Source organism: Triticum aestivum, chromosome 7B (assembly GCF_018294505.1).
Source record: "Triticum aestivum cultivar Chinese Spring chromosome 7B, IWGSC CS RefSeq v2.1, whole genome shotgun sequence".
NCBI classification, from domain to species: Eukaryota; Viridiplantae; Streptophyta; class Magnoliopsida; order Poales; family Poaceae; genus Triticum; species Triticum aestivum.
The window spans coordinates 479,120,959-479,141,708 of record NC_057813.1 but is presented as its reverse complement, the minus strand read 5'-3'; the positions used below and the strand labels follow the sequence as shown (position 1 = coordinate 479,141,708).

The 20,750-nt window shown below is 45.3% G+C and overlaps 2 protein-coding genes across 2 annotated transcripts; one reads left to right on the top strand and one right to left on the bottom strand.

The window, feature by feature from the left end:
- The first annotated feature begins 8,036 nt into the window (after nt 1-8,036).
- On the top strand, nt 8,037-12,564 carry LOC123156839 (uncharacterized). The gene is made up of 8 exons (XM_044575025.1): nt 8,037-8,319; nt 8,572-8,636; nt 8,722-8,976; nt 9,139-9,196; nt 9,300-9,424; nt 9,843-9,905; nt 9,990-10,114; nt 12,217-12,564. Exons 1-8 carry the CDS (start codon nt 8,277-8,279, stop codon nt 12,356-12,358), a joined length of 876 nt encoding a protein of 291 aa, XP_044430960.1. The 5' UTR covers nt 8,037-8,276; the 3' UTR covers nt 12,359-12,564.
- Nucleotides 12,565-15,344: 2,780 nt separating this feature from the next.
- LOC123156838 (palmitoyl-acyl carrier protein thioesterase, chloroplastic) lies at nt 15,345-19,360 on the bottom strand. The gene is made up of 7 exons (XM_044575024.1): nt 19,170-19,360; nt 18,183-18,746; nt 17,960-18,093; nt 17,456-17,569; nt 17,127-17,310; nt 16,970-17,038; nt 15,345-16,034 (listed from the first exon to the last, which is right to left on the bottom strand). Exons 2-7 carry the CDS (start codon nt 18,684-18,686, stop codon nt 15,780-15,782), a joined length of 1,260 nt encoding a protein of 419 aa, XP_044430959.1. The 5' UTR covers nt 18,687-18,746; nt 19,170-19,360; the 3' UTR covers nt 15,345-15,779.
- Nucleotides 19,361-20,750: the final 1,390 nt, after the last annotated feature.

Sequence of the window (20,750 nt, the reverse complement as noted above, 5' to 3'; positions counted from 1 at the left end):
GCGATGGGACAGAGGGCGGCGTCGGCGGCGGGAGAATGAGGAAGTGAATTAAAAATTTACATGTCCTGGTTATATAGCTAGAGCTTTGGTCCCGGTTGGTGGCACCAACCGGGACCAATGCCACCCTTTAGTCTCGGTTGGTACCACCAACCGAGACCAAAGGCCTCTTTTTAGCAGCCCAAAGGGCGGGAAGCAGAGGCCTTCGGTCCCGGTTGGTGGCACCAACCGGGACTAAAGGGTGGCATTGGTCCCGGTTGGTGCCACGAACCGGGACCAATGCCCCCCTTTGGTACCAGTTGGCGGCACCAAGCGGGACCAAAGGCCTCGTGTTGCCCGTGGCCAAAACTTTAGTCCCACCTCGCTAGTTGAGAGGGGCGCACAGTGGTTTATAAGCTCCACTGCCGCACCCCTCTCGAACTCCTCTCGATTGCAGGCTTACGGGCCTAATTGTCGCTGCTATGACTGATGGGCCTACTGGGCCTTCTGCGGGCCTGAATCCTGGCCCATGGTAGGGTTTCTAGTCGTATTCAGGCCGTATTGGCCCAGTAGGTGGCATTTATTTATTTTTCCCAGGTTTTTTTCTTCTGTTTTTTGCATTATTTATTTTCTTTTGTTTTTTGCTTTATTTTTTAGTTCCTTTTTAGGTAATAAAAATATAAACTTTTTGTTAGTGCCATTTGTTTTCCAATTTAAATAGTTTAAATTTGAATTTTTTGAAATTTGTGTGAATCACTAGTTTTTGAATAACTTTACTATAAACATATATTTTTGAGTGATTCTTTTTCCTGCTATTTAATATTATTGTGTTTTATCCTTATATTCGAAAACAGATTTTCTTATTTTAGTTTCTAACACAAAATTTCTTTATGAAATTCTTTTTGCTATTAAAGTTTCTAACAAAAGAAATTCTTTATGAAAATTCTTTTTGCTTTTAATATTTTGAACAGAAAATAATTTGATAATTTTGGTTGCATAAATTTTATATAATTTTAGTTTCAATAATACTAGAGGTTTATAAAAGTTTTTTGAGTTGATTCCTTTTGCTATTGGAGTTTTTAAAAGCTTTTTAGTTGATTCTTTTTGCTATTGAAGGATATTATAGTTTTGTTTTAGTTGATCATAACGGAATGTTTTAATTGATTATTTTTAGTTCATTCTTTTTGCTATTAGTTCATTCTGTTTGCTTTTAGTTCATTCTTTTTGCTATTAGTTCATTCTTTTTGCTATTAGTTCATTATTTGAGATAAATGACCCTTAAATTGAAAAGCACTACAAATGAACTCTGAAAAGGTTGAAAGTTTGCATGGTATCATCATTTCACTCACATAGCATGTGCTAAAAAGTTGAGATGGTTACGAGAAAAACTGGATGCACTTCGTGTAAAAAACAGACAATCTCTTTGGAAGTATCAGGGTTTCGAACGAAAACTCATATGTTACAAAAGGATTTCATTTGTTCAAATGTAACTGTAGTGATATTCTATATCAAAGGCATCATCATAATAGTTGTTGATAGAAACTTTTCACTTTTTCTTCGCTTGTGTTCTTTGCTTATTGCGCCGCAACCATGGATAATCTTCATCGTTTAACATGATGCTTGGGTCAGCCTTGACTTTGAAGGGAGGAATTTCGTGAAACTTTTCATAATATTCAGACACGTCTGTCTTGCCCTCCAATTCCACGATGTCTCTTTTCCTGAAAGAATTATGTGGCGCTTTGGCTCATCGTATGATGTATCTGCTTCCTTATCTTTTCTTTTTCTCGGTTTGGTAGACATGTTCTTCACATAGAAAACCCGCGCCACATCATTGGCTAGGACGAATGGCTCGTCTGTGTACCCCAGATTGTTCAGATCCACATATGGCATTCCGTATTATGGGTCTACCTGTACCCCGCCTCCTGACAGATTGACCCATTTGCACTTAAACAAAGGGACCTTAATATCATTTCCATAGTCAAGTTCCCATATGTCCACTATGTAACCATAATATGTGTCCTTTCCCCTCTTGGTTGCTGCATCAAAGCGGACAACACTGTTTTGGTTGGTGCTCTTTTGATCTTGGGCGATCGTGTAAAATGTATTCCCATTTATCTCGTACCCTTTGTAGGTCATTACAGTTGAAGAGGGTTCCCTTGCCAATGAGTACAGGTCATTAGAAACAGTTTTGTCACACCTGAGACGTGTTTGGAACCAACTGCCGAAACTCCTGATGTGTTCACATGTAATCCAGTCCTCACACTGGTCCGGGTGTTTGGAGCGCAGAATGTTCTTATGTTCATCGATATACGGGGTCACCAAGGTAGATTTCTGTAGAACCGTGTAATGTGCTTGAGACCAAGAATGCCCGTCCCTACATACTATTGAGTCCCCTCCTAGCGTGCCTTTTCCACCTAGTCTCCCCTCATACCACGATTGAGGGAGACCTATCTTCTTAAGGTCAGGAATGAAGTCAACACAAAACCCAATGACATCCTCTGTTTGATGTCCCATGGAGATGCTTCCTTCTGTCCTAGCGCGGTTATGGACATATTTCTTTAGGACTCCCATGAACCTCTCAAAGGGGAACATATTGTGTAGAAATACAGGGCCCAGAACGACAATCTCGTCGACTAGATGAACTAGGACGTGCGTCATGATATTGAAGAAGAATGGTGGGAACACCAGCTCGAAACTGACAAGACATTGCGCCACACCACTCCTTAATTTTGATAGGATTTCTGGATCGATCACCTTCTGAGAGATTGCATTGAGGAATGAACATAGCTTCAAAAAATAAGCAGTTGCGTCATAATCATGTGGCAGTCATGAGACTTTAGGTTTTGGAACTTTTTCTCTGCCATATTTATTATTCCCTTTATATTCGATGAGTAGCCAGACGGGACCTTCATAATCACGCATGAATTCAAAGAAGATTTCCTTCTATTCTTTGGTAAGAGCGTAGCTGGTAGGACCTTCATACTGCTTTGGAGGCATGCCGTCTTTTTTGTGCAAACGTTGCAGGTCCTCCCGTGCCTCCGCTGTATCTTTTGTCTTCCCATACACGCCCAAGAAGCCTAGCAGGTTCACGCAAAGGTTCTTCATCACATGCATCACGTTGATTGAAGAGCGGACCTCTAGGTCTTTCCAGTAGGGTAGGTCCCAAAATATAGATTTCTTCTTCCACATGGGTGCGTGTCCCTCAGCGTTTTTCGGAACAGATAGTCCGCCGGGACCCTTTCTGAAGATTACTTTTAAATCATTGACCATAGCAAGTACGTGATCACCGGTACGCATGGCGGTCTTCTTCCGGTGATCTGCCTCGCCTTTGAAGTGCTTGCCTTTATTTCGACATTGATGGTTGGTTGGAAGGAATCGACGATGCCCCAGGTAAACATTCTTCCTGCTTTTGTCCAGGTATATACTTTCAATGTCATCTAAATAGTGCGTGCATGTGTGGTATCCCTTGTTTGTCTGTCCTGAAAGGTTATTGAGAGCAGGCCAATCATTGATGGTGACAAACAGCAACGCATGCAGGTCAAATTCCTCCTGTTTGTGCTCATCCCACGCACGTACACCGTTTCCAATCCACAGCTGTAAAAGTTCGTCAACTAATGGCCTTAGGTACACATCAATGTCGTTGCCGGGTTACTTAGGGCCTTGGATGAGACCTGGCATCATAATAAACTTCCGCTTCATGCACAACCAAGGAGGAAGGTTATAGATACATAGAGTCACGGGCCAGGTGTTGTGATTGCCGCTCTGCTCCCTGAAAGGATTAATGCCATCTGTGTTTAAACCAAACCATACGTTCCTTGCGTCACCTGCAAACTCCTCCCAGTACTTTCTCTCGATTTTTCTCCACTGCGACCCGTCAGTGGGTGCTCTCAACCTCCCGTCTTCTTACGGTCATCTATGTGCCATCGCATCAACTTGGCATGCTCATTGTTTCCGAACAGGCGTTTCAACCGTGGTATTATAGGAGCATACCACATCACCTTGGTAGGAACCCTCTTCCGGGGGCGCTCGCCGTCAACATCACCAGGGTCATCTCATCTGATCTTATACTGCAATCACCGCATACCAGTCATGCGTTCAAATCCTCGTACGCACCAGGGTACAGGATGCAGTCATTAGGGCATGCATGTATCTTCTGCACCTCCAATCCTAGAGGGCAAACAACCTTCTTTGATGCATACGTACTATCGGGCAATTCGTTATCCTTTGGAAGCTTCTTCTTCAATATTTTCAGTAGCTTCTCAAATCATTTGTCAGACACACCATTCTCTGCCTTCCACTGCAGCAATTCCAGTACGGTACCGAGCTTTGTGTTGCCATCTTCGCAATTGGGGTACAAACCTTTTTTGTGATCCTCTAGCATGCGATCGAACTTCACATTCTCCTTTTCACTTTCGCACTGACTCCTTGCATCAACAATGACCCAACGGAGATCATCATCGGGCACATCGTCTGGTTCCCCTTGATCTTCAACAGCTTCCCTCGTTGAAGCATCACCGTATTCAGGGGGGGGCACATAGTTGTCATCGTACTCTTCTTCTTCGTTGTCTTCCATCATAACCCCTATTTCTCCGTGCTTGGTCCAAACATTATAGTGTGGCATGAAACCCTTCTCAAGAAGGTGGATGTGAAGGACTTTCCTGTTAGAGTAAGACTTCGCATTCTCACAGATAGGGCCTAGACAACACATAAAACCATTCTACTTGTTTGCCTCAACCACTTCGAGAAAATCATGCACGCCCTTAATGTACTCGGAGGTGTGTCTGTCACCGTACATCCATTGCCAGTTCATCTGCGTGCATTATATATAATTAAGTGTGTCAAAACCATTACAGAACATCATGAATAGATAATTAAGTGACCAAATTAATAGAAGTTCATCATCGCATTAAAACCAAAGCACATACATAGTTCTCGTTGAACAACATATAACTCTCTAGAGCATCTAATTAATTTAACCATACATTGAAACTATGTAAAACATTTCAATGCGAAAACAAATGCGATCATAATCGCAACCAAGGTAACAATTGATCCAACGGCATAATGATACCAAGCCTCGGTATGAATGGCATATTTTCTAATCTTTCTAATCTTTCTAATCTTCAAGCGCATTGCATCCATCTTGATCTTGTGATCATCGACGACATCCGCAACATGAAACTCCAATATCATCTTCTCCTCCTCAATTTTTTTTATTTTTTCCTTCAAGAAATTGTTTTCTTCTTCAACTAAATTTAACCTCTCGACAATAGGGTCGGTTGGAATTTCCGGTTCACATACCTCCTAGATAAATAAAATCTATGTCACGTTGGTCGGCATAATTGTCATAAATAATAAATGAACCAAATAGTTATAAAGCTAGTATATACCACATCCGAATCATAGACAGGACGAGGGCCGATGGGGGTGGATACCAAAACCACCGCACTAAATAATAAGAAGCAATAATAAAAATAATAAAATTATACAAGTATCTATATAAACATACAAGTAAGATTTTTTTTCCTTTCAGAAAGAAGATAAGAACAAGAGGCTCGCCACGGTGGTGCCGGCGACGAGATCGGCGCGGGCGATCGACGGCGGTGAAGACCGGAACGGGACATGACGGACCGCTAAACCTTGACAAATATTGAGGAAAATGGAGCTTGGAGGTCGAGCTTGGAGAGGAGAAAGCTTAAGTAGTGTGGATCGGGCATTCCATCGAACACCTCGTGTGCATAGGAGGTGAGCTAGAGCACCACAAAGCTCTCCAACGGCCGGCCAGAAAAATAGAGCAGTGGAGTGCTCTACTCGCGGGCGAGGGGTATATATAGGCACCTCATTGGTCCCGGCTCGTGGCATGAACCGGGACTAAAGGCCACCCTTTGGTCCCGATTCGAGCCACCAACCGATACCAATGGTGGTGGGCCAGGAGCGAGGTCCATTGGTCCCGGTTCGTCCCACCAACCGGGACCAAAGGGGGCCAGACGAACCGGGACCAATACCCTCACGAGGCCCGGCGGGCCCCTGACCTCATGAATCGGGACCAATGGGCCCATGGGTCCCGGTTTGTGACAGAACCGGAACTAATGGGCTTATCTGGCCCGAACGTATGCCATGTTTTCTACTAGTGGGGGATGATGGCTCATAGACTTATTTTTAGTGAAAGATAGCTCATAGTTGGCGGATCCGGTTCTCTTCCCTGACCTGGCTTGACGGATTCAGGGCCAGGCTAGCATGGGGACAATCCCTGGCCAATGCACCACATCGATATGGGCCTTGCTACTTGTAGTGGGCCTATTCTTCTGCTCTAAAAGCCTTATAGGCTATGGTGCAACCTTTTTTGGCGAGGTTGGGTTTCTATTATGATGGGTGTCTCGATGACATTGAAACTTGGTGGCAGTTGATATATCCCTATAGGCCTTGTTGTAATTTCCTTGTTATTGGAGTCTTTTCAACAGTGTTTCTAAGACATTTGTTTTTCTCTGGTCCTTGTACTAGTTTCTGTCTACATATGTTCTTGTAGGTTGTAAGGGCATCTCCAACACGGACCTTCAAATCACCCTCATCCGTGTGGACTGCATGGTATGAACGTGTTTTTCATCCAACACGGGCCTATATCTGTTCGCGGGTGGTCCATGCGTTCATTTTCCGGCAAACCATGGGGGCTTTGTGGAAGTCCGGACCACAGCCACACAAGCGTCCGACAACTCTGGCCCACCCAAAACCCCTTCCCTCGCCAGTGCCCTCTTCCGCCGGAGCATCAGCACCGCGTTCATGTCGGCCTAGAGCGGATGCGACCAGTTGAAGGAGCCGACATTAAAGCGGCGCGCCGGCCTAGAGCGTCGTCCGCTGCATGCCCGTTGTGCACGCCTTCTCTCCACATTGAAACGGCATCCATATGCCCGCCTACCTCCACTAAACCAGCGCGTGTGCTAAGGAACCTACTCTGGGGTCTCGAGCTCCCTGCGTCCGTCCCTATGCCGGTCGGCATTAAACACCTCTCTGATTGACGACTTGCATCCGCCCACTATTTGAACGTGGCTAGGCACCGGGCAAGAACCCCACACCTCTGCTCTCCATCTCCTCCTTGCACCACACCCGTCATGGCCTCTCCAAAGCCCTGTGGGACAGCCTCTCTGGCGAGCAGAAGAAGGAGCTCTCCGACATTGCAGTCGGTTGAGTGGCCAGACGAGCCAGCCGGATACAGGCTGGCTTGCGGACAAGCTCTCCGGAGCCGGCGCCACCACCATCTCCAGGTCATCCCCGCCCATCCAGGTTGGCCAATGTCGTCTCTCGGCAAATCCATTGTGAGCGATGGCCGCAACGCGTAGGCGGAGAGCCGGAGACAGAAGCCGTGTTCCCAGAGGTCGACGTGGCGGTGGAGGGATTTAACTGGGCACCGATGACGTCGCCAACTTCACGTCGGCCATCCCCGTCGCCGCCACCAATACCGAGGAAAAGTAAACCATGAGAGGCCACCGCTGCTTGGATCCTAGGAAGGCCACCACCATCACCTCGGCGGGCTACATAGTCGGTGACTTGCCCGCTTCGCTGGGGCGTAGGCCATGGTGACCGTCTTCCCCCGCCCCAAAAGATGACCCTGATTCGTGCTTCATGGAAGCGGAGACTACTCTTTCCCTCCCGTTGAAGCATATCCCTCAGTGCTCAAGGCGGTCAGATGAGCTTGCTGCCGGACATGGGGAAGATCTGAGAAATGGGATCCGCCTCGGCCGGGGATAGACTACGATAGAATAACATAGCCTAGTCCGCTATACTTTAGTTGGAAATGTCTTAAATGTAAATGTTTTCGCCCGGTTTATATGAAAACCAACCGATTTGCACGAGTTTTGTCCGGTTTGAAATGTATGCGGCTAGGCCGGCTCCCGCACTGGTGTTCGCTAACTGGTCCTCCTTTTTTTCACTGACTGGACCCCATGCGGGATCCATGGACGGATGAAGTGTCCGGTTTAGAGGTCAGCGTTGGAGATGCCCTAACTAGTGTGTTTAATGAAGGCACGGTTATTTAAAAAAAAAGATAGGCGGCACAACTCTAGACCACAGAACACCACCGCCCAGCCTAGAACGCTTAGCAGCAGATATGAACCCTGGACCTGATTCTACCAATCTGGACACTCATACGTGTGGAGTAAAAAGCCAGACGAGAGAGATTGGTTGCGCTCGTCACAATCTGGCCTAAGTGATGCTCGTGACTTAGCTTCGAGGAGCCGGCTCCAATCTCGGTGTCCTCTCTCACTGTCCCTGAATCCTACAGCTTCAATTGTGGCCATCCGTTGCGGATGATGGTGCTCGCAGCCGCAGCGAGCGCACCGTCCCTCCAAGGTGTGCATAATTTCTCATCCCTGTCCCTCTTCTTCTTGCCCTGATTGGACACTGGAAACCAGAATCACAAGGTTTGGATGAAATCCACAGTCGGCAGTTATTATTTTCTGATTACCCTGGAATCTTCCGTCCGTCTTCTTGGCATTTATCTTCCTTTTTTCCCGTCACTTTTTTGGCACTTAATTATGTCATGTAAATGCGAATTCAATCATCATGTTGATGTCCTTACACTGGCAGATCATATTTGATCAGGTTGGAAACGCCAGATCTCAGCTGTTACCTGCCAGCATCCACATTCAGTCCCACTCCCACGCACTGTACGTCTTTCACACTGAACCGTCGAAAAATTCAGTTAGGTCCCCATGTATCAGTGACCAACCAAACCTTACATAAATATTGAAGGTGTTCAGAGTATCTGCAACAAAGAATAATGAGAGGAAACGGAGACGCTCCCGGAATCTGTCCAAAGGCCCAGCATTAATCGCCGAAGAAGCTTCCCCGAGCAACGGCGAAAACCCCACCACCATCCTTGATCTCAATGTCGATGATGATGCTACTAGCGATGAGAAAGCTGCGGGTGCCCCAAGGAGTGCTGTTCTTCAGTCTTGCACCCTCACATCCGGCTTGCTGCTTGCATTAGGTCTCCTTCTTCGTGAGGTAAACATTGTGTTTGCAGTGGTTCCATATCTAGTTTTCTCTGAACAAATCTCAGCTACTGGAAGCACAAGCCATTCTGAAGCATGCAAAATTCAGTAGTACGTACTCTCTAGTATGGCAGAACATCCTAGTGATCAAAATGTCATACCATCTCTTCTACAGGCATCACACGTTGCATCTTCAAATGGACTGCCGTTTGCTGACCCTACGGCCGTATCATGTCAGTTTGCTCCCTGCTCTGTTACGAAATGAAAGAGATGTCATGTAACGGTATTCAGTCAGCTAAATGTCCCCAACCAAACTAATCCTGTGCTTTTCTGCAGTCAATTTTGAAACCTGGCATCTCGAGTTGGTCGCCGGACTAGTAATATTGATATCGTCTACCAGATACATTCTGCTACAGATATGGCCCGATTTCAGAGATTCCAGTGAAGCCGCAAATACACAGGTATGTCCAACCTCTGAATTAAGTCTCATTTACTTACAAGTGTCTTTTGCAAACATGCAATACTTTAGGTTAAGATGCAGTATTTGTTCAGGTAAATAATTGTGCTTTTTTCGCATATTTTTCTGAACATTTCATAAAGGATCTTGTGAATTTGGATGAACTATACAATGGACAACAAGGCTTATGTTTTATTAAATTTTAATTATATTATTCGATACATGCAAGGCACGCACACAATTACTTGTCACAATCTACGTTACTTTGTGTAAACTGCCCTATTTTATTATTTTTACTTGCGCTCTTTTTGTGATGTCACTTTCAACTTAACTGGGCCTTGGCAAACTTACCCAACGGCATTAGCTAGTGAAAGTCCCCTTATTTCTACACTAACTTCTAATTATTTTACTTTTACCGTTAGATCCTTACTTCCCTGGAGTCTCTGGATTACATTGTAGTTGCTTGTCTCCCTGGGATAAGTGAAGTGAGCATATATCCTTCTTTAAAACTTCATTCAAGAATATTTATTTTCTTGAGAACTAACCTTCATGTCTACTTTCGATATCAGGAGTTCCTGTTTCGAGGGGCATTGATGCCAATTTTTGGATTGAATTGGATAAGTGCTCTAGCAACTGGTGTCTTTTTCGGTGTTCTTCACTTGGGAAATGGCAGGAGATATTCATTTGCAGTCTGGTAACAGTTCTCCAACTGTACTTTCGAAAATGTCTAATAGAATTGAAAAAAAGAGTAAGGGCTATTTGTTCGCAGTTCTTAAAACATGCCAACTACCACCTTTTATCTTGAGGGAGTTACCACCCAAATTTACTTTTTTTTTTGGAAATGGAAGTTTACCCCCGGCCTCTGCATCACAATGATGCATGCAGCCATCTTATTAAAAGTATGCAAAGTAGCACAAAGTCTCAAAAGTATTACAGCTCACAAGCGGAGCGAAGCAAAAGAAAAACGGAAAAGTACATGCTGACAATCACAAACGGTACGGTAATATGTAGGATAAGGTTCCTAGAGTCCTATCCTGTTATGCGACCGCCATCCGAACCGGTTGAATATAGCCCGTGCTACCATCTCCCACTGGTTGCACCCAGTAACCAAAGGCTCCCTGGAGTCCATAGGAGTGAGTAAGGACCACATACGGATCCAAGCGGTAGCTCTGAAGATAACCTGCAAGAAATTAAATTGTATTGTCTGTTAAAAATAAAGTAATTCCGACAGTTCCATCCCACAGAAGCGCACATATTTCAATCCGAATACGAGCCGCAATAGTATGTTCAACCCCAGCTAACCACATTCGAAACAACGGCTCAATGTCAACTGGAGGGTTAATGTTGAAAGCTATATGAATCGTTCTCCAAAGCAATTTGGCGAGTGGGCATTCAATGAATAAATGTTGTATTGTTTCATCATGATCACAAAACAACAATGTGAGCTACCTACCCATCACCTCTTAATTAGATTGTCCTTGATGAGTATTACTTGCTTGCGGACAAACCACATAAAAAAATTATACACAAGGGAACCTTAATCCTCCAGATATGCAACGATCTTGAGATTGGGCCAAAATTAATCAAATCCAAATAAAATGATTTGACCGTAAAAACTCCATTTTTAGCTAGTTTCCATTGCGGCGAATCTGGTTGGTCAGAGAGTTGAACATCTATCAATCTCCGAACCAAGTGCATCCAAGCTGTCCATCGCTCACCAATTAGCGCACGTCTGAACTGAATATTCAAGGGGATCGTTTGGAAAATTGTGCCTACGTACTCCTCCTTACGTTGCACAATGTTATAAAGGGTTGGATATTGGAGAGCTAAGGGCGCCTCTCCTAACCACGTATCCTCCCACAATCTTGTTGACATCCCATTGCCAACCAAGAATTTGACCCTATGAAAGAATAAATCCTTCGTCCTCATAAGCCCTTTCCAGAATGGCGAGTCAGTTGGTCTCATGGTAACCTGAGCGATTGTTTTGGACTGCAAATATTTATTGCGCAAAATCTGTGCGCACATGCCCTCCGGCTCTGTCTCTAACCTGTAGAGCCATTTACTCATAAGACATTTGTTCTTGATTTCTAAGTTCTCAATACCAAGACCACCCTGGTCTTTTGGTCGGCAAAGGATATCCCATCGCGCGAGTCGGTACTTCCTCTTGGCCTCATCTGACCGCCAGAAGAACTGCGATCTAAAGAAATCAAGTCGCTTCCGAACCCCTTTCGGAATTTCGAAGAACGATAATAGGAACATCGGCATACTAGTCAATACCGAATTAATCAGCACTAGCCGACCTCCATAAGGCATAAGCTTACCCTTCCAGCAGCTCAGTTTTTTCTCAATTCGATCTTCGATACACTTCCATTCTTTATTAGATAACTTACGGTGATGAATCGGTATGCCCAAATAACTAAATGGTAAAGAACCTAATTCACACCCGAACAATTATCTATAAGTATCTTGCTCGTCTTTGGCCTTCCCAAAGCAGAACAGCTCACTCTTGTGAAAGTTTATCTTTAAACCAGACAATTGTTCGAAGAGACATAAAATAAGTTTCATATTACGCGCTTTAGCAATGTCATGTTCCATGAATAGGACAGTGTCGTCAGCGTATTGTAAGATGGATACTCCTCCATCAACTAGATGAGGAACTAACCCCTCCACTTGACCATGCTGCTTGGCTCTGCCAATAATAATGGCCAACATATCGGCCATTATATTAAACAACATAGGAGACATGGAAATTTACTAGTGTGTGCTCTTATATGTAAATATCTTTTGTGTTTCCAGGGCAACATTTGTTGGCCTTGCCTATGGTTTAGCAACCATAGCTTCCTCAAGCATCATAGTCCCAATGGCTTCTCACTCCATAAACAATATTATTGGAGGCTTACTTTGGCGCTTCAGGGACAGCTCAGAAAGAGAAATGTAGTTTGGACACACTACTGATACTCTGGCAGCTTCAGGGACAGTACTTCCCCTTGAACAGAAGTTTTCATTTGCAACTTCTACTTGTAGCACTAGCGTAGAATGTTTAGTTCTTACTGGACTCGTTCTTAAATCAGTTAATGCATGTATTATCCGTGGGTAAGTAGTCTTCAAATCATTTGGTGGTGAAGTAAGCTAACTAGCGATGACTGTTTTACTTGTGTCATGTTATCTTCCATGCTTTGTGAGCTGCTGATACTCTGGCGTATACCGAATCTAAAATCGTTTGTTATTTAACAAGAATTGCCATGGGTAGGTTTGATATTGCCAGAATCAGATCATGTTGCTTCAAAGTAACAAACACAATGTGTTATCGGAAAAGTAATATACAGCACGACTGAAACTTAAGGGTTTTCAGGCGTTTCCATGTAGTTGAAACTCAGACTTTCAGATGTATTACAAAATTATGCCGAGACAGCACGCCGGAAGTATCTCCTGCCTTGTTCCCAAGATGGAGGAAGTGAAGACTTCATATTACTCGCAGCACTTTTCACAAACAGGTGGAAACCTGTGGATGTTGCAGTAGCAGCAGGCCACGCTGCAGTAATTGTTGCAACCTGTAAACAGCATCAGTTCATAGCTGTCATCTCCGCGCATCTATTTCAGGAAAATCAGTAATTCCGTATGTTTTGTAACAAATGTATGTATTCTACGAATGTTCGAAGACTGATGATGCAAAGCAATACATGGCGGCACAATCTCCTAATAGCCAAAAGCGTGTTAAAGCTTACATAAGCTGCGGAAAAGCAACATGATAAGAGAGAGAGAGAGTTTTAGCAGATTACCACTGATAACAATGTACCCAGACGTTCGTGCGCTTCTCGAGCTAGCTGCGGGTAGAGGTGGTGCAAGAGAAAGAAACCCAAGGGGGAGTAGAATGCAAGAGATGAGAAGTATCCTCATGAAAATGGTCTTGTAGCTAGCAGACATGTTGAGCTTGATTGGTTAAGCTGATAGCAACACCAGGCTTAAGATGACAGCTTAGTATATATACGTAGTTGTTCGGTGTCCTTTTTGGCAGGTGAGTGTTAGGAAGAGGGAGATCAGTAACTCATTCCCTTTGCCAAGCCTATATAACTTTTTGTCAGGAGGTTTGGATACTCTTGCCAGGTTGAGTTGTTATTTTCTGCAAGTAAGGTGTGATTCATTGTTTTGGTACCAACACAGTAATATTGCATGCATCAACGCACTGATGAAATGGGTGAGAGCAGAACGGTTCAGTTTACAAAGTGCAAAAATGCTAGAACTCCAAAGTAATGTTGATTACTCACTCCGTCCCATAATGTAAGATGTTATTACAACCAATACACAGAGTAGAATCTGCAAATCTGTCCATCATGCATGATATCACCTCATCCTGTAAAAGTCCATAAGATAGAGATTAGAAAGCCCATCGTGTTTTCTCACTACCTTGTTGGCACAGGGTGTTCCATGAGTAATGGGCCTGCTGATTACCTATAGCTCCTGTGTAGCTCAAGCAGAGAACTTAAATACTTAATCACATAGCTCTTGCCATCGGTTGATCAGGACCTCGTCCCCTGGTGGATGTCCACGAGAGATGATCTTCAGGACAAAGATAGAAAGAAGCTGGTTCTCAAAAAAAAAAGATAGAAAGAAGCTGAACTGCATATGTGTGATGTGTGATGACTGTTTGAGCCTTTTTCTTTTCTTTTTTGAACACGATTGTTTGAACCATTTGGAAGGAGCGGAATGCACGCATTTTTTACAACAAGTACACCCCTCTCCTACAGGTCGTGAGTCGGTTAAAAGCGGATGCGGATTAGTATTCAATTTTTTTTATTATTTTTGCCTGTGCTACTAGTGTCTTTCAGTGTTTCAAGGAGTCGTTTCTAAAGAACGCAGGTATACTCCCAAGGTTTTCAGAGGAAAACTAGTGCCTGCCTGAGCCATAGCAGCAGCCACCTGATCATTAAGCACACCTCCTACTAGCTAGATTACTTGAGCAAACGGCATATCAATCGTCGGAAAAGAGGCAAACGGCACATCTACATCAACGGGCCAATGAAAGAGCATTGACCCTTACTTATCCACCACCATGAACTCCACGCAACCAATCCTCGTTTGGCCTCATTAACTTTAGGTAACCAAACTCCAACCACCACCAACAACGCCTTGACAAGACCTGTTTGGCATCCCGGCACAATAACCTACACGTCTTGAGCTCCGTTTGACTCGATCCCTGCACGCCTCAGACCACGCTCGTGCTGCAGGTCAATGGAGGCTTCCACTCCAAAAGCTTCCCTGAATGTTGCACAAGAAGCTTCCACTCCAAAAGCTTGACAAGCAAGAAAAGCAAAAGTTTCTTAGTAATTGCTATCCTATCTGCAGGTCCATTCATGGACTGCCAAAAAGTTGGTCGTGTCAATACAGTCTCAGAGAAACTGCATCTCAAGTAGCCAGAAACACACGTCAGTTGGAAAACATAGGGATTCTGTCAACTCTGCTGTTTGTTTCCTTGGAATTGGAAAACACAGGAAATCCTAATAAACATGGTCAAAGGGAAATTTCCGTGTTTTTTCCTTTGAAACTGGGAGCGAAGGAAAAAATTCCTCCATTTTTCATCTGCCCCATTTTCTTTGAACCAAAGACATGATAGGAAAATTTCCTATTCCTTTGAACCAAAGGAGCCCTTAGGAAGTTAGGAGTCTGCATGTTCTTGCACAGAAAATTGCTTTGGAGATTTGATGTGTCAAACCCAATAAAATAAGCTGAACCCGTCATTGCTCACGTCAAGCTGCCTGCCTTGCCTGCTCCAACTACGCAGGCAGGTCAAGGCAACTCTTGAAAGCATTTAGCAGCCGCGCCATCTCAACGCTGGACAGCTCAGAAGCTCAGCAAAAACAAGGTCGGACAGCTCGAGCCCCAGATCTCAAGTTTCAGCACGTTTCGGCAAACAACCAACCAGGACAAGAAGAAGCGATTCTCGCATATATAATAAAATCAATACAATATACGATCTTAAAGTTCAGTAAGTATAGAACAGGCCGCTCTCAAGGGCTCGTAATATAGACACAGCCCCAGACAGACAGACAGACAGACCCCAGGTGTGTGTGGGAAGAGTTCACTTCCCATCACACCGTAATATAGCTACAAACTCGATAATTACAACACCAATTTGTCTCCTCTGCTTCTCATCGCTCTCCTATACCCTTCTTATCCCCTCCACCTTCACACACTCTCTGTGTACGTACTGTATATAATTTGGGTATCCCGTTTGTGATGCCATGATGGGATTATATTATACACATCCATGTACGTATGTGCAACGTGTGATTACCTTTCCGGTAGAGAACGCGTACGGGGGTGGCTGCTCCGGGCTTTTACCAAACCGTTCCTGCCGAAAATCACCAGGATAGAGCCACCGTTTCCTGGGACTTGGCTCCCTTTGGCCGCCACATGGTCCGGGCCTTCACGATGGTGGGTCCCGATTCCAGGCTCAGCAGATGCTCGCAGTGCAGAGTCGTTTCTCCGGGCTCGTCGGCGCAGTCGGTGTGCACCGTGGTGTGCGACTGCAGGACACTGTTCCGGCCACACTCCCTTTTGTAGTCTAGGACTATGCTCGCCAGTTCATGGTTCTCCAGGATGGAGATTGGCGCGCTCTGAGAGGAAAAAGGAAAACAGGGTCAAGCTAGTTGCGGTGCTGCAGATGTACCGATATATTTCGGCATAACATGCACTGATTAAATGTGAATTTTCCTCATTTCTTTTATGCTGCTCTAGGTCTGTTTCACATGTTCGCGGTTTGCAAGCCAATTACCAAATGATTGTTCTTTGTTTCTGAATGTGTAATCCTCCAACGGACGATACGGTTATCACGTGACACATGCCATATTATCAATCAGACACATGGCCATTGTCTTCATGCACAAGTTCTTTGACAGAAAAAAACGAACGAATGACAAGCAGACAAGTTGTATTAAAGGATTCCAGTCAAGATCTTTTACGAAAGCAACACAAGTGAGCAACATGGTTAGGTACCTAGGTGACCAACCTAACATAGTTAAATCTATCAGATCAGAAGATACATTTCTTCTCCAACTTATATTTTGAAAGGCTAGAGAGACAACTAACGAATAATATTTGCTGAGGTTGGGAATAGGTAGGTGCACACGCTAAGTAGTAGCATAGGCGCATTAGTTCTGGGATATTTGGTCTAATTATAGATAGACTGACTGTTTAACTTCTTGAAACAGTTGGCTCCTCAAGTTCTAGCAACAGACACATAGGAAATAAAACGTGATAAATCATTTATTTGGAAAGTGTCGTGCATTAACAGCATTTTATGTGCACCCACACAACTGTCTGCACAAGGATATGGTCCACAACATGACAACTTAATTGTGATGGAAATGCCACGTGAAAGAATGCTTGACAGCAGAAAGAAATAGGCAACCTCCATGGAGTGTATACATATATAAGATTAAATCAAAACAGCTTCTGAAAGTAGCATATGCTTAACTACAAATCAAGAAGCAATTTTTTATGTCTCAGCGATAAATAAAGATGCACATGAAAGGGAAACTTTGTCTTTTACCTCAAGGATCCAGCCAATGTATTTAACATTATTGACATGCTGATTGATATCAAGATCAGCCCAACGTGGCTGCATCATATATATGATAATAAGTAAACAGCATAAAAAGATAAGAATATACTTGCAACCTTGTACTGTATGTGTGTGCAAAACTTACAGTCAGGCCTGTCCGGACATATTTGGCTGAGGTAGCACGGTCATGCTCTGGCAGTTTTGGAAATTTTCGGTGGTCTTGGTCTTCAATAGCAGCATACTCAGAAAAGAACGGCACTATTTCAGTCCGTACTTCATCTGGAATTCTTGCAAGCTTTCTAGTAAGCTTGTTCATCATAACCCATTTACTGCAAATTTAACGAGAATTAGAATGCATAGATGACAGACTCTGAATATGTGGGGCAGAAGAAAAACAAATCCAATCCACACAGCATTAGCTAATACTGAAAGGATATGTGATTGATGCTATCTCTGAGCGACCAAAATTTGAACCTTGTAGCCTTCAGTACTGTATGGCCCGTCACAGAATCGCGTATATGCCAGTCTCGACGCATTCCGTTTTTACCATGAGCGCCAACCCAAGTGTTCACCTCAACAGTGTCGCCCCTGCAGAGCAACGAAAACCAAATTAATGAAAACAATAGAAAAGCAACTCCTTATGGCGACATACAACTTTCAGCTAACAAAATTAAACTTTTTTAACATCTGCCAATAAATGTAACACATGACATTAAGAGATTCAAAGAATGCCTCTCTGTATCAAATACTGAAAGTCTGCTCTGCCTGCACACACCATGACAGGTGGGAATTGCTGACCTAATAATTATGACATAAAGCAGACTATTATGGAGCGTCACTTTCACATTCATTTGTTAAACAACTCGAAAACTCCCCTTAACCGCACTGATTGTTCCAAAGATTATTGTAAAACCTATCCAAGCTCAAATTATATAAGAGAACAAAAGGGAAAAGGAAATGCTAGCGTGTGAGATATACCAGCATGGATAACGCTCGATGATGGCCTGCATTTGGCTGACAACCCAGAACAAGTTCCGTTTACTCATCTCCGGTGTCGAACCAAAACCATCTCCTAGCAGCCCAACGACCTTCACATGATTGAGTGCAGTTTCCTGCATCAACAAACCAAGAAATATGTCAGTGCCCAATAACCAGGAAGAGCAGTCTTATTACGCCTCCGAAACCGCGGCAGCTAACTCACCTGCAGATGGTTCATGAGCGTCTCGATGGACGCCGTCCTGTCAGCCCCAATCTCGTAGGACCTAATGGAGAAGTTCTGCCTGAACATGACGCCGTCGTGTACAATCGTGCCGAAACCAAGCGTGTCGACGAGCATGTCGGGCCGCTTGGGCTTCCAGTCGAGCAGCGTCCACTGCTTCTCGGCGGCCAGGAAGATGGTGGTGATGGCCGCAAGGAGCATGCTCCAGTCGGGCAGCTGGTTGTAGAACGTCCTCGGCTGCGCAGCCGAGGACATGGTGTCGTGCTCCGCGTCCGCCAGCGCGGACTTGCCGCCGCCGCCGTTCACCTTGGGGACGGCCGCGTGGGCGCGCGTCCTGCTGGCCCTCACGGCGGAGGACGACGAGGCCTGCTTCGCGGCCATGCCGCGGACGTCCAGGCTGTCCGGACGCTCGCCCAGGGCGCTCTTGGGCGGCGGCGTCGCCGGCGACCCCGGGAAGAAGGCCGAGGCCGCGATGGACCCGGCCATGGGAAGCACGGCTAGAAACCGCGCGCCAAATCAAATGGCCCGCGAATCGGCGATCTCAGCCTGAATTTCAAACGAGAAAAACATCAGCAACGGTAAAAACAAACAACACAGCTCGGAAATAGCATAAGCACAGTGCAGAGGCGCCATGGAAGCTAACTACTGGCAACAACAGCAGCATACGGGCAGGAGCCGAGGGTCGAGGCGAACCGCGCAGTAACGGCAACCAGAGCAAAAGAGAAGAAAATTCAGGCCAGGAAAAAAGAGGCGCCAAACGGAACACCAAACCCCTCCTAAGCTCGAGATCCGGCGAGGGCAGCAAAGATCCTAAACCCCCGCGAATCCGCAGCTGCCGGGTTCAGCCAAGCAGCGCCCAGAAAAGAGGCCGCGCCGGACCGACAGCCTCGCCGCATGTTGCTCCCGGGCGTATCCGACCAAGAACCGCCCTCTCCAATGAACGAGTGCGGCGGAGACGATGAGACCTACCTTTTCGGGGGTAGGAGGAGACGACGACGACGACGGAGGCGGCGGCTCTCTGCCGCGGGCGCCGAGGGGAGAGGAGGCAGGCGGGGCGGTGGTTTGTATTCTGGCGGCTTCGGTCGCGCTGTGTCGGGGCGGGGCCGGGTGCCGCTGTTTTCTCTCCTCTGTCACAGGGGTAGGGTGCTCTGCCACCGCAGACTTTAAAAGGAGACCAGCTTTGTAGGGGGGGTGCCCGTGCGAGTGACCGTTCTGCCCCTGGACTCCACATATTGGGGAATTGCATAATCCATCACTTATTGGGGCTAGTGTTGCACAGAACACCTATTATATGGGTTTGTTGCAGAAAACACCACATATTGGTGTAATACATTGCAACTAGATCTAATCTAGTGTTTGGATACATTGACATAATTTTATACAGATGTGTCCCATTTGTAAGTGCACATGTGGCAATAAAAACCGGTCACATCAGCCAACATATTAGATCGCCATTATCTCCCAAACTTGTGGTCCAATTGAGCCGAAACTTTCTCAAATTAGTATTGAATACATGTAGTATTTACTGGAATTGTTTCTCATTTTTCTGAAAAATGTCAAAAATTAAACCAAAAAAATGTACGGGCTAACCAAAACTTTCATTATCTTCAACCTATTGATCCAAATGGGGTAAAACTTTCCCAGAATGGTACTGTAGACATGTGAAATTCACTGGAATTTTTCATATTTTCTAAAATTGTTAAAATTTGAACCAAAATTTAAATGAAACAAGTTCGGCATGATCATTAGCACCAAAAACATGGTAGATATTGTTGCCATTAGATTTTAGCATCCAAGTATTTGCTATATGGCCACTACAGCAAACTAGTTGTCATGTGGCCAATACAACCATCACAAAATAATATGACTAGTCTTGCATACTTGGTCTGGAGGAGGCGCTCCAGCTCTCTGTGGCCGGCAATTGCATCTACCCGCCACTGCCGCCGCCATCGCTACCAGCACCACATACACCCACGCCGGCACCGCCCACAGTCACCGAGACATACGCAGTGGCAGGGCATCGTGCGGGAGGGGCGGCACACCACTGGTGTGGCTCGGTGCATCGGAGGAGGAGGCGGCCTACCTTGAGCAGCGGCGCTGCCGCACGCTAGAGGAGAAGTGGACTGGTCGAAGCACCGCATGCGACACGAGCGCGGAGAGGAGGAGCACCGATAGCACTAGCCGCGCGAGGAGGAGAAGGAGCGGCGGAAGCAGGAGGAGGCAAGCGGCACCAGGCAGCCATGGCGTAGCAGCAGACGTCGGAGGAGGCCGCGCTCACGGCCTACCAGACAGCGTTCCCCTGGGCACAGCCGCCAAAGTTCTTTGACTTTACCTGCTCCAACGATGAGGATGACGCTTACGGCTGTGGGCGAGAACTGCTGTGAGGCTTTTTGTTTTTATTATGTTTTATTATATTTAGTTATGTTTGAAGGGGACTTTGGCCAGCGGTTTTAATGTTTAATCATGTATTATTAATATTCATGTTTTAAATTTAAATATTTTTTGTGCCTATTTAGTTTTTCTAAGACCACGCGGACAAATGCGTCAGCC